The sequence below is a fragment of the Chelmon rostratus genome, chromosome 20 (genome assembly GCF_017976325.1).
Source record: "Chelmon rostratus isolate fCheRos1 chromosome 20, fCheRos1.pri, whole genome shotgun sequence".
Taxonomy (NCBI): domain Eukaryota; kingdom Metazoa; phylum Chordata; class Actinopteri; order Chaetodontiformes; family Chaetodontidae; genus Chelmon; species Chelmon rostratus.
The window spans coordinates 1,524,770-1,537,500 of NC_055677.1; the positions used below are offsets into that span (position 1 = coordinate 1,524,770).

At 43.8% G+C, this 12,731-nt stretch overlaps 1 protein-coding gene across 1 annotated transcript; it reads right to left on the bottom strand.

The window, feature by feature from the left end:
- Window positions 1-1,337: 1,337 nt before the first annotated feature.
- nrn1a (neuritin 1a) lies at window positions 1,338-12,666 on the bottom strand. Its single transcript, XM_041961025.1, has 3 exons — window positions 12,420-12,666; window positions 5,946-6,093; window positions 1,338-4,019 (listed from the first exon to the last, which is right to left on the bottom strand). The coding sequence occupies exons 1-3, from the start codon at window positions 12,472-12,474 to the stop codon at window positions 3,791-3,793; spliced, it is 432 nt and encodes a 143-aa protein (XP_041816959.1). The 5' UTR covers window positions 12,475-12,666; the 3' UTR covers window positions 1,338-3,790.
- Between the last annotated feature and the right edge of the window lie 65 nt (window positions 12,667-12,731).

Sequence of the window (12,731 nt, forward strand, 5' to 3'; positions counted from 1 at the left end):
AAATCTGCACGAGCTTCATTAAAGCTTAACGAAAGTACAGGTGAGGTGTTTCTGCAGACTTCCTGTGGAAAGCACGGGCCTGACGGGAATATTCCAGAAGATCACAAACACGGAAAACGGTTATTATCACTCCGACGTGATGGACATTTCCAACATCAGGTCACAAGATTTAAAACTGCAACGAAGAAAGGTGCTGACACGCCAGAATACTCTAACAGAGGGATTACAAGCTTAGAAATAGGCTGCATAAATACTTTTAAATATTATTAGACCGCTTTAAAATGTTTTCTAGAGATCGAACAGGAGGATTAAACGAATATTAATGTCATTTAAAAATCAATAAATCACAAAAAAAGTCGCAATAAAATCAAACGTGTCTCCTCCAGGTTGATGCTTTGAGCTGATGTTTTTACTGCTTTGTTAGGTTTGGTTTGTTTGAACTCTGGTTTTATTCTGACATTATTGTTATTTGGGGAAAATAAAATACAAAAAATAAAAAGTAAATAAAATAAAATAAAAACATTGTAATATTGGAATATTCCGTTTGGATCACATTAATACTCTCATTGTGTTCTCATGATATTTTTTACTTTTAGATTATTTTGAAGTTTATTATTTTCCTCCCCAACATGAAGACATGGTCTGTTTTCATCCTGACTGGACGATTTTGGGATATTTGCATTATTAAAGACCATAAAAGAAAACGAAATAAAAAAAGTCAGAGCAAAGTGAGCCTTGCAGGATCACAAACTCCACAAACATTCAATTTGATTTTCTTTCCATTATTGATCAATGAAATATTCACCCTCTCACCACAGTTTGATATTTTTTGGAAACATGCCCTCGATCCATCCTTACAGGGAGATTATAGGACTATTTGAAAACCAAAAAAACACACAAAAAATGTAAATATTTGGTTTAATATTTCCTCCTGAAGCATGAAAACCGGATCTGTCTGCCTCCTGTGAGCTCGACTAAATGTCACACAGACTTTAAAGCTTTAAACTGTTTGTCTCGTGGAATTATCGGCCGATTTAAGATGAAACTAGTTTTAAGTCATGGCAGCTTAGATTATCCATGTCAGACTGAACAAACATCTTCTACACCAGGACCCTCCTCCTCCTCCTCATCTTCATCCGCTCGATCAATATGAACTGAGTGCTGAGGCGTGTGGCAGCTCAGGGACTCTCCCTTATTAATAATGAATACACTCCAACCTGCTTGTGTGTGTGTGTGTGTGTGTCACTTTGAATCCAACAAACGAGATAAAACCACATTTCTAATCCCTGGATCAAAATAAAAGCACACACTTCTTTTCAAACATTAGTCATTTTATTTATTACTCTTCATCATTTTAGCAATCTTTTATTTTTTATATCTCAGTAGGCCTATAATCTGCAAAGTATCAATCTGGTGTTAAAACTGTCTGGGATAGACTATCTATAATAGAGCTTTTTTTATTTTCATTTTCTCAAAATCCTTTGATATACATATTCTCTTGTTAGATGATTTTTGGAATTAGTCCATTTTTTAAAACTCTTTTTGTTACGCAACATCCCCAGAAACAAAGAGACAAAGCAACAAACGAACAGAAGAACAAACACATCTTTTAGTCAGAAGGCAGTGGAAACGTCATCTGTGCCTCAGCAAAGAAATAAACGACCTCTTCCAGTTTATTTACTGTATGTACGTCCTTATGATGCTACTGTACTGTTGGGACTCAGCTTTTTAATCTAACATACAGACCTAAAATATATCACCTCTAACATCGTCTAGTATGAATCACGGTCGTATGAAAAGGGGGGATGTGCTAAATGGCAACAGTCATATCTCTCTTCAGCCACGGTTTGATTTTTTTTTAGCTACACTGGCCGTGAAGTCACATCTTCGTATTGCTGTCGGCGTTTCAAAATGTCGTCTTTCTTTTCTTTCGGTAACCGTTCTGCTCACAGATTCATTCATTTCTAACACGCGGTTCTGCTGAGCGGGAACGTGACGGGACAGAAGAACGACGGGAACTAAAGTTTAATCTAACGCGTTTCCGCTTTCACGCCCAACAACGTTCCATCCGGCTGACGTGTGTTTCGCTTCAGCTCGTTCTCAGGGGATTTCAGGAAATGAGCCTCGAGCACACGGAAATGTTAGTCGCTGTTAGCCTGAAATTTAATAAACATTCTTTTTATTAATTAAACCAGGATCAAAAACCCTGATCGAACTGTTAGCGCTGAACAGCTAATTTTAATCTCAGCCAACCTGATACAGTCTCTCAGCTGCTCAGATGAGCTGTTAGCTAACCGGACCTACTGTGGGCTAGCTGATGAACCACGCGGTTAGCTAACGTAACACAACGCCATTTAGCTGCGACACAAACATCGGCTGATTAGCCTCTAAACTGTTAGCAGCAAAACCAGATTCGGCCCGGTTAGCTAAAGCCAACTGTTAGCTAATGTGAGCGATCTGTCCTCCAGGCATGCTGGACTGCGCTTCCTTTGAGTCATTTAATCCTTTTGATTTGTTGGCGAACCAACAAATCACCGGACTACAAGCTGAAAACCGTCGCGTCCTTGCTGTTCTTCCATGTTCTTTTCCATCAATCAGCATTTCACAGTTGGTGCTCATTCCCTGAAATGTTTTGAGTCATGCAATGTAAGATCAGTCTACACTGTTCTGGTTTTATACTCAACTACATCCCTGCACCTCCGAGCTCGGTGGGGAAAATAAGGCTATGGTCACACCAGAAACTGGCAGAGCGAGGTTTCTTCACGTGGCGTTGATTTTATAAGTGGCAGCTAGCGAGGTAGCAAGCTAGCCAGTTCAACAACCGAAGTATAACACTATAGATTTTAAAAGAACCTACCGCTGACACGAGATTGACTGCAAGCCATGCTGCATGGGTCAAAGGTCAATACTGTCATTGCAGTTTTGCTTTTTGTCACTGACGCTAATTTACCTGTAAACCAAGGTTTACCTGTACAGGAGGACATCGTGCAAAACTCACCTGCCAATCGTGACGACTCTGTTATAATGAATTGAACTCGGTGCAAATGCCACTGTGATAAAAGCTGGTGTGACCGTGGCCTGAGCACAACAAACAGCCAATAAGAATACAAATACTACATCACCATCAAGCATTCAGTCCACCGAACCCACCGGGCTCAACACAGTCCACAAAATAAACAGGAAAATCTGTCCGTGATGGAAATGAGGCGGCGGCTCTGGAACGGGCTCCAGGCCTTGACGTGTCTTATTGATTTTGTGGAGTTAAGCTCGGCCTCGCGTTACATGAATGTGCACCTTAGGCTATATGGGACCCCTAATATATAGCCTGATACTGCGCCAGCACCCGGCAGCCTCAGAGTGCCGTCTAGGCCTAGCCTACTAAACATCAATAATTAATGGTTGACTTTAATACTGTGTAATTCCACGATTGTAAGCGGGCACGGATCCATCAAATTTTCATCATTGTCATCGTTTCAGCTCGATGGCGTGTTGAATATTTCATGTTATCGACCTCCGGGTCAGGTCAGCGTGTGATTGGATGATCGCTGCAGGAGGACAGCCTGCAGATGTCCCAGGAAGGCAAACCAGGCCGCCGTATAGTGATGTAGTAAAAATCCATTTTGGGTGTAGTTTTCTGGTGATGAATTCAAACTGAGTCCCTTTGACGTTGTTTTTTTTGTCAGTATCGAAGAGGAGCTATCGCTCTTTTGCTATTTTCTTTTTTCATTTGTGTTTTTCCTTTTTTTCTTCTTTTCGCTTTGTGTTTTTTTTATGTTTTCCCTTGTTTCTGTTAAAACGCCAGCCAAGTCAGTATGGTGGGCAGCGTGGTTAGGACCAAGGCGAGGCCCCTGGCGTCAGCCGATCTGGGGGCTCCGTTGCCGCCACCGCACAGTTCAAACAAACTCCCACGGAAATCCAGGTTGCGGGACTCCTTTTTCAGTTTCTCCCAGAGGTCCGTCGCCCCCTCCTGGCAGTCCGCCAGCGCCGTCGTGGCGCAGGAGTGGAAGTTATCCCAGTAACTGGCAGGAGAAAACACAGCAAGCGTTAACACCACAAGCTCATGACTGCAGTGGGAGGCTGGTTTTAAACTGAATGCATCATCCACTCGAGAGGCAGAGCCAAGAGTGGAAGTCATCCCAGAATCTGGCATGACGGAAAACACAGCGAGGGAAAAGCTTATGAAGACACAGCCGGTGAAGTTTAGATTCCAGTAAAACAACAACTAAAGCGAGCAGCAGATTACTACACTGTCTGTTTCCATGAGCACCGGGCAGACAGGCGTCAGCTAAACACGAAACACTGGCTGCCACACCGGCGTCCGCCGAGGACGCTCAGGTCGTGTCCTGGGAAATATTCTTCAATTAAAAACATACAACATCCAACATTTTAGACCAACTTTGAGGCCAATATAAAACACGAGTGTTTCTAAACTCCTGGCTGTCACCCTGCTCCGGAGGCTTCAGATAAAGATATAAGAGGTCTGAAGATCTGGACCATCCTGACTCAGGTTTAGGTTTTTACGGCCTTTAATAAACCTGCATTCAGCAGACGAAGCCCGTAAACACTCAGAGTTACAGCGATGAGAGCAGGAGTCCAGGTTCAAGGCGAGGACGGGACACAGATTCAGTTTCTCTGCAGGATACGTGAGTTTGCAGACGATGTGCTGTTCTCTGTTCAACAGCAGAGACAAAGTTTCTGTTTGTTACGAGGTTTTCAGAGCAGATCCGAGGCTGAAAACGAGAGTTTATCATGAACGTCCAGAGAGAAGAAAGAGGCGGCAGGCGACGCCTCCTCCTTTGTTCCTCTTTCCTGTATCTCCTTCCCTTCCCTCCTCCACCCTCCATCCTTCCGCTTTCCCTTCCCCCTTGCTTCCTATCCTCTTTCCCTTCCTTGCTCTTTCTTTTCCTTTCCTCCCTCTTATATTCATCTTTTATAACGCACCTCCCTCCTTCCTCCTTTCCTTTCTTCTTTTGTCTCTTCCTTTATTTCCCTCCCCTCCTTCCTTCAGTCTACCATCCTTTTCCTCCATTGTTATCCCTCATCTTTTCCTCCCTCCTCTCTATGATGTTTTATTCATACTGAGGCAGCTTCATCCTCCTCATCTTCTCCTTTTCTTCGTGTCTTTTTCTTCCTTCTCTCCTTCCTCTTTGCTCTCATTATTCTGTCTTTTTCTCTTTCCTTTATTTAGTTTTACTTTTTTTATTTTATTCCTTTTTATTCTCTTATTCTTTGTCTCCTCTGTCCCTTTTTTTAGCCTCCACCTCTCATCTGCTCATCTTTTTTTTCATTCCTCCTCCCAGTTAATGTAAAGATGACACCAGCCTGCTTGACGACGCGTGCTGACCCCCCCACACACACACAGCGTATCTAATCCAATCTTCCAATCTGCCCTTATTGATGTTGACCTCCTGAACTGAGCCGTGTCGATGCTACATCTCTGAGCAATTAACGTGTGTGTGTGTGTGTGTGTCGGGGGGTGTGCGTGTGCGAGAGGAAGCGTATTAAAGCTTCCCTCCTGCCACGCCTCAACACTGCTGTGATGGAGCTGTCACTGAATTAAAAAATCATATGTGTGTGTGTGTGGGTGTGGAGGGGTGGGGGCTTCTTGCTGCAGTGTGCCATCTGGTGCCCACCAGGTTTGGGTGGTGGGGTGAGCAGGGGATAAAAGGGTTTTTTTTGGAGGGGGGGGGTTCAGCTGCCTTGCACATATGCAGCCTCCTCAGCTAAACCCCCCCCCCCCCCCCAAACCTCCAACCCCCCAGGCTCTGCAGTTAAATCACTCATATCATTTTCTTCACATGTGTCACATAAAAAGAAGATAGTTATAAATAAATATGCTGCAAATCACATCCATCCATTGTGTGTGTGTGTGTGTGTGCGCATGTGTGTGTGTGTGTGTGTGTGTGTGTGTGTGTGATATTTCACTAACGGACACGTGAACACACCTGCAGATCTTGTGCAGGTTCTCCCTGTCATCCAGGTCCTGGGGATAGTTGGCCATGTTCTCCCCCAGCTGAAGCAGACAGTCTGAGAAACCTTTGAACACGGAGTCACATTGACCAGCGCTGACCAGCACCGTCTGCAGCACGGAGACTGCAGAGAGGAGGAAGAGGAGGAGGAAGAGGGGGTCAGGGGGAGGGGGAGGACAGAAGGACACATGTTGGGAGATGAGAATTTTTCCATTAAAGAAAATCACAATCAGCGTCGTCCTGCAGGAAACAGGCAGACATCTGATTGGACACAGCTGCTCTGTTTCCCAGTTTCCTCCAACTTTAAACCATTAAAACGTCTTTTTTCATGACACCGGCTGCTCTGTTTGGTCGTCTCTGATCCGGTGATCAGTGCCAACGTCCCTCCAAACTATACAAACACTTATATTTACCTATATTATAACACATTTAAATATTTTACATCACATTCAACAAAAGCTGTTTCATATCATCACTTTCAAGTTACATTTAATTCAGCTTATTTCACGTGCCAACACATCCATTCAGTTTTATTTCAGTCTGCGTGAGGTTGATGTTGGTGTTAAAGTTAAAGTTTTCAGCCAGAAAACGAGTCTTCCTGCAGAGAAAAGCAGTAACGTCACACACACTGAGGCATGCAGCTGATCTCTGAACAGCTGGAGGAACTGCAGGGAGAATCGTCCTCTTTATCAACACAGACCAGCAGAGGATAAAGACACTGTGCACCAGTGTGCTGCAATAAACTTCATGTGGGAAGACAGATAGGCTGAAATAAACTTCACTTATAGAAACATCACAAAGTGCTCAAACAGGAGCTGAAAGTCATTAAATCCGAAACTGAGAAGACGTTTCTTCAAAGTTCACGTCCCGTCTGTACGAACAGTGACAGAGAAGCAGCCGCCGCGCAGTTAAATACCAACAACATCATCTGAGACGGTCACTGATTCGCCAAACAATCCAGTGACAGGACTCATTGATTCCTTTTGCTTCAGTCTGACGCTGATCGGACAGCTGAGGAAGCATCTACAGCTGCCAGTTTGTTAGGAACACTTGGCTAAAACCACTGCAGCCTAATGCCTAATGCCATAAATAATAATGTCCATATATATACAGTACCTGTGTGTGTGTGTATGTGTGTGTGTGTGTGTGTGTGTGTGTGTGTGATCGGGCAGCTTCAGTCTCCTCCATAATTCACTTTAACAGAGAGAAAACTCAACTATAAGTCTGACACGCCTCCTCGCTGACACAACACACACACGCCCCTTTACATGACCTCTGTTAGCTCAGTCTGCGTGTGTGTGTGTGTGTGTGTGTGTGCGTGGTTCGTTAAGCAGTGGATGGGGCTGATTGATTGGTTTGGATAATAACACGCCTGCTGTCCGGTTCCACTCGATCAAACCGCGGACTAACACAGCATGACGTGTAGGACAAGACACGGCTGTTAGAGGAGGACGAGGGGGGGGGCGTCCATCCATCCTGACTGCAGGATGGATGGACGCATCGTGACTCGTGATGGTTTTACAAAAATGGATCAAAATGAACCAGAGATGGTCTCTTTTCATTCCACGTGTTCCTCTTCTTTATCAAAACCTGCCTCCTTCATTACCCACAATGCACCTGGCAGTTCACTTGGAGGTTCAGGCGTGCTATGCTAGTGGAGGCCGCATGACTTCACTTGACGTACTTCTCACACACACTGTGGACTTCTGAACACCTGGAAACACACGCTGACGTTGAATCTTCGGCGTTCCCCTTTAAAGAACAAAAATGCATCAAACGCAGCAGCTTGAGGCGGAGTTGGAGCGCGGACACAGAACACCAACCCCACCTCCAGAACGAGCGCTGGTGTTTCAGACATGTTGAAAGTTCACGCTTGCAGACACTGTGGTTCAGATCTGGTCAGATCCACTTCGTTAGGATGAACAAGATCACGTTCTGGCTTTCTTGCCATAAACGCAGCTGGAAAATGTCCTGACGTTTCATTAAAAACAGCCACATGAAGCACAGCGCTGACGATGAAGCTCCACCATCCTCCACCCGATGAGGAGCTCAGCTCAGAAACACGTACCGGCCATTGATGTAATACGGATCAAACATATTTAGTTTATAATAAAATAATAATAAAAGTTTCCAGAGGACACTAAAAACTGCTGAACACGCTTCTCATCTCTGATAGGCTACTGATGATGAAGGCAGTGACATCACAAAGAAGTGACAAGAACAGCAAAGCTCCACACGGACGGTTTTTAAATTTCTTTCTGTGAAATCTGCAGTTTCGTGAGGTTTCAGTTAAATAAAGATCATCGTTATGGCAAACGGAGGATCTTTAAATTAGGATCTAACTGAAACATATCAGATCTGATCTAATTCCCACAATGTTCCTAGAATATTCCCATAAAACGTCACATTTTCATCTGTAACTGTAACATTTCTCAGATTTTTATCGTTCCTGTGTGTCCCTGTATTGATCGGTGAGTATCTGAATCCTCTTCACGCTTTTTCAGACTTTTGTTTGTTTGTTTGTTTAATCATCCCATCAAATATTGTAATATTTATTCAGGCTTGTGAGGTTTAATGTCCATTCTTGACCTTGTCCAGTTAATCCAGTCCAGTAAGGAGCAGTTCTGGAGCTTTTGATCCCATCACATGATCTTCATCAGTTATCGTGTTCATTTTTTCCCTCCTGATCAATTGTTCTGATTTCTGTTGACTGCAGTTTCCGTGGTGACACATGAACTCTGAGGGAATGTGGACAAAAAGTCCAAGAAAGTGTGACGTAAAAATAAAACCCTAAAATAAATAATAAATAAAAACCTGCAGTTCAGGGGTTAACTGGCGGTCCCTGTCAGATGAAGGTCATGTGATCTTCTAACTGGACTTCATGGTCAGACTGGTTTTTTCCAGATGTTGTTGTGGGGCCAGATGTTCATCTGGTCCCACTGTGAGTTTATGGTCACTCTGTGGTGTTCCCATTGGTCAGTGTGATGTCTCTGATCCTCAGGAGTGGCTCTATAATAACTCATCACACAAACTGTCTCTATTATATTCTATAATGTCACAAACATTAAAACGCGGTGCCGCTGTAATATTCCCCGAATGTTTCTAATGTAATTGTAATTTGTGTCTCTAATGCTCAGCAGTGCTTATTGGAGCTTATGGTGAATTTTTAAATGTCTCATTAATATTACAAACATGTGCTCCCATAATATTCTTACTGTGTCTTAAAGCTGCATTTATATTAACCCGCCAACATTTAAAACACCTTTTAAAAACATTCCCGTCATTTGAATGAATGAATTATAGTTTATTTGACTGAATTAAACACAGAAATGTAAATCAATAAGAAATAATAATAAATCTTTCTTTCTACTGCCTAAAATATTTGTATAACAGCCTCATAGCTGCACCGTATTTTTGTATTATTTAATGTGTGTGATGAATGAGAGTGGAACCCCCCCCCCTCTCTCTCTCTCTCTGCCGGTGTCTCTCGACCACTCTATCGCATTACATCATCTCAAACATGATGCTTTCTCTCTGCAGCAGTTGGCTTTTTTCAGTCAAACGGGCCAATCGGCTCCAAACAAGGAACAAGGTCACTAAACACATGAATGAAGCCCCCCCCCCCATCACTGTGGCCCCTCCGAGTCTCAGCATTTCATTCACTTTAACGCCTCAAAATCTGCTCTTCAACTAAAGATATCTGATGCTAAATTATTTTTCCCTCAGGCTCTTTTCAATTAATAATTTTTCATAATTAACGACATCAAACCGAGCTTCATCTGGCGGGAAATGAAACATTTTTGGTTTTATTTTGGTGTTTATTCGCTATTTGTGGGACTTTTATTTTTTATGTGCAAAAGCAGCGTTTCCCTTCTTACCTAAAAATAAAATTCACATCTATTTCGGTTTTATTTTATCAGATTTCGTCGATTTTAAGTATTTTTTTGTGTCCGTTTTTATTCCTTTATTGGTTTCTGTCACCTCTGACGCGAATCAGGTTCAATCTTTTTATTTTTGCACTCCACCTTTTTTAAAATAAATATTTTCCTTTCTTTTTCTTTTCTTTTCATCCGACACGGTGCCGGAGTGAAACCAGGACAGTCCCATCACACGCACGGAAACGGGGACGCGCGCAACATTTTCGTTCACGCCTCCCATCAAGCACGCTCGCACTCATTCACCCCACCTCCACACACACACACACACACACACACACTGTTGCCTGCAGTGCATCGATGCCAAAAGCAGCGTGTTGTAGCTTCCACACGCAGACACACCCACCTACACACGCAATTTTTCCCGCGTAAAAATAACCCCAAAAAAACATAAATTACAACAATTTTACAGCAACGAAAAGCTAAAAAAAAACATATTAAACTCGTTTTTAAATGACAGCTGAAAAAAACACGACCACGAACAAAATGCTGAAACGCATTAATGAGAATTATTGAAGAAATATTTCGATTATTTGAGCATGAAATGAATTTTCTTTGTGTTTGTGCTGCAGATTTTGAAGCATTTCGATGCTTTTCTGCCCTGATGAGACGTTTGGTGCTGCAGCAGCAGCAGAATGAAAATACGGCACGATCCAGACCAGGACGAGGACCCGGATCCAAAACCCCGACGAACCTCACACCGCAGGACGCGGATCCGACCAGAAAAAAGGAATGAAATGAAGACTAATTAATTGATTTAATTCGATTTATCTCCATGTAATAATTAGTGTGTGTGTGTGTGTGTGTGTGTGTGTGTGTGTGTGTGTGTGTGTGTGAAATAATTCAGCAGCTATTTGCCCTCATTTGGTTTGGATTTTATTCTGGTCTTCGGCTTCAGGGCGTCTGTGATCCAACGAACGCGCCACAAACACGCGCGTTTCGCTGGTTTCTCACTGATTCCTCAGTTTTTCTCTGTATTTCCAGGCTCATTTTGGTGGTTTGCGCCTCCTGAACGCTCTGGACCGTGAATATCAAACCTCGCTCTCTCCTCTCTCTCTCTCTAACAATAGCACCGGGGAGGATTCTGCGTCTTGAATAATTCAGCATTTCTCTGCCACCAGCAAATGCACTCACACACACACACACACACACACACGCACGCACGCAGAGCCCTCCTCCACAGCGTCGTTATGCAATGCAACAGCAGAAAACAACAACCATCTCCATATTTCTCTCCTCTCATCTCTGATATTTGCTTTTAATTTCGCTCCTTCCAGATATTAGACGGATCCAGGCGGGCTTTCTCCTGCAGATCTGTTGCATTTAAAGCCCCCGCAGGCGCCTCTGAAAGCTAATTCAAACATGATTTTTATTATAAAACCTATAATTTAAAAAAAAAATCGTGCATGTTTTCTGCTCCATTGTGCACGAGGCGTGTGCACGGCGCATTCACAACTAAAATAAAGGAGCTAAATGAAGCTTTTCGAGCTTGTTTCTGTCTTTTCGTTTTCGTGTTTTTGGCAGAGCAGCGGAGATCTGAAGCAGATAAAATCCAGATTAAATGAAAAACGAGAGCAGGTCTGAGGCTCCGGTTTCTCCACCCGGACGGCGCGGGTGTGACGGTGCTGCTGCTCCTGCAGCCCCGCACACTGCGGCGGGAGGACGGCGCCTGCACCGCCGACAAACCGGGACAAACTGCCCCGGTTACACGTTCACAAGCCCAATTCTGTGATTTTTCTCTCCCGTGTTTAAAGCTCGACGTTTGCAGAACTTCAAAAAGGCCTTTTCCCTTCAGATGGAGCCTCTCTGACGCTGCAGAAACACCAGAAACACCAAATCTGACCGACGCGAAGCCGAAACCACTGAAATCATTTCCTGTCATTTAAACTGTGAAATAAATTCATTTCTGAAGGTGAAAAAAATCCACAAATGTCTCCAGTGTGGGACAACCGAGGCGCAGAGAGGAGGGGGAGGAGGAGAGGAGGGGGGCGGGGGGGGGCATTCCCCTTGTTAGCACACACACACGCACACACACGCACACACTCAGAATGTGAAGTGTAACCCCGTTAAAATGAGCCGCCGCTGCTCACATGCCCTCACTGCTGCGACCCGAATCCGCACGGAAACACCCGACAACGAACCCACTAAATCTGATCCGAACAGTTTCTGATCAGAGAAAACGAACTGAAGTTTTTGCACATAAAATCAAATTAAATTTAATCCATTTCCAGAAAAAAACGAATATTCAGAAAACTCGCCATCAGAAGCGACTCTCTTTTATGTCTTTAATTATTATAAAAAATATAAAACACCTTCATGACTCAAAAACACACAAATATACATCGAAATAAGAGAAATTTTTGCTTTTTGAAACACCACAACACAGCGCGAAAATTGCGTTTCTCATCGTGGAAACGACTGCAAAGATTTTTGTGGACAAAAAGAGAAAAAATAGAAATAAAGGGTGAAACGTGTCCCTGCAGCTGCGCGAGCCTGACTCAGAAACCGGACTCACCTATGTGGAGAGCTAGAAAGAGTGCGAGGCATCTGGAGGACCAGGTTACTCCCATCCTCTGCGTCCTCCTCTCAGCATGAGAGCAGAGATTCAGAAAGTTGGAGAGCAGCTGAGGAGGAGCCGCACATTCCCCGCAACACAGCCGCGAAACAACAGCTACATCCAACACTCCTCCTCCGCCTCCTCCGCCCTCTTCTTCCTCTCTTTTCTGCTCTCTTGTCTCTCCTCTGTGTGCTGTTCTTCTTCGTCGGTGGCTCCTGCTCTCTGTCGCGCTCTGCTCTGCGCGTCCTGCCCGTTTTTACGCGTCTGGAG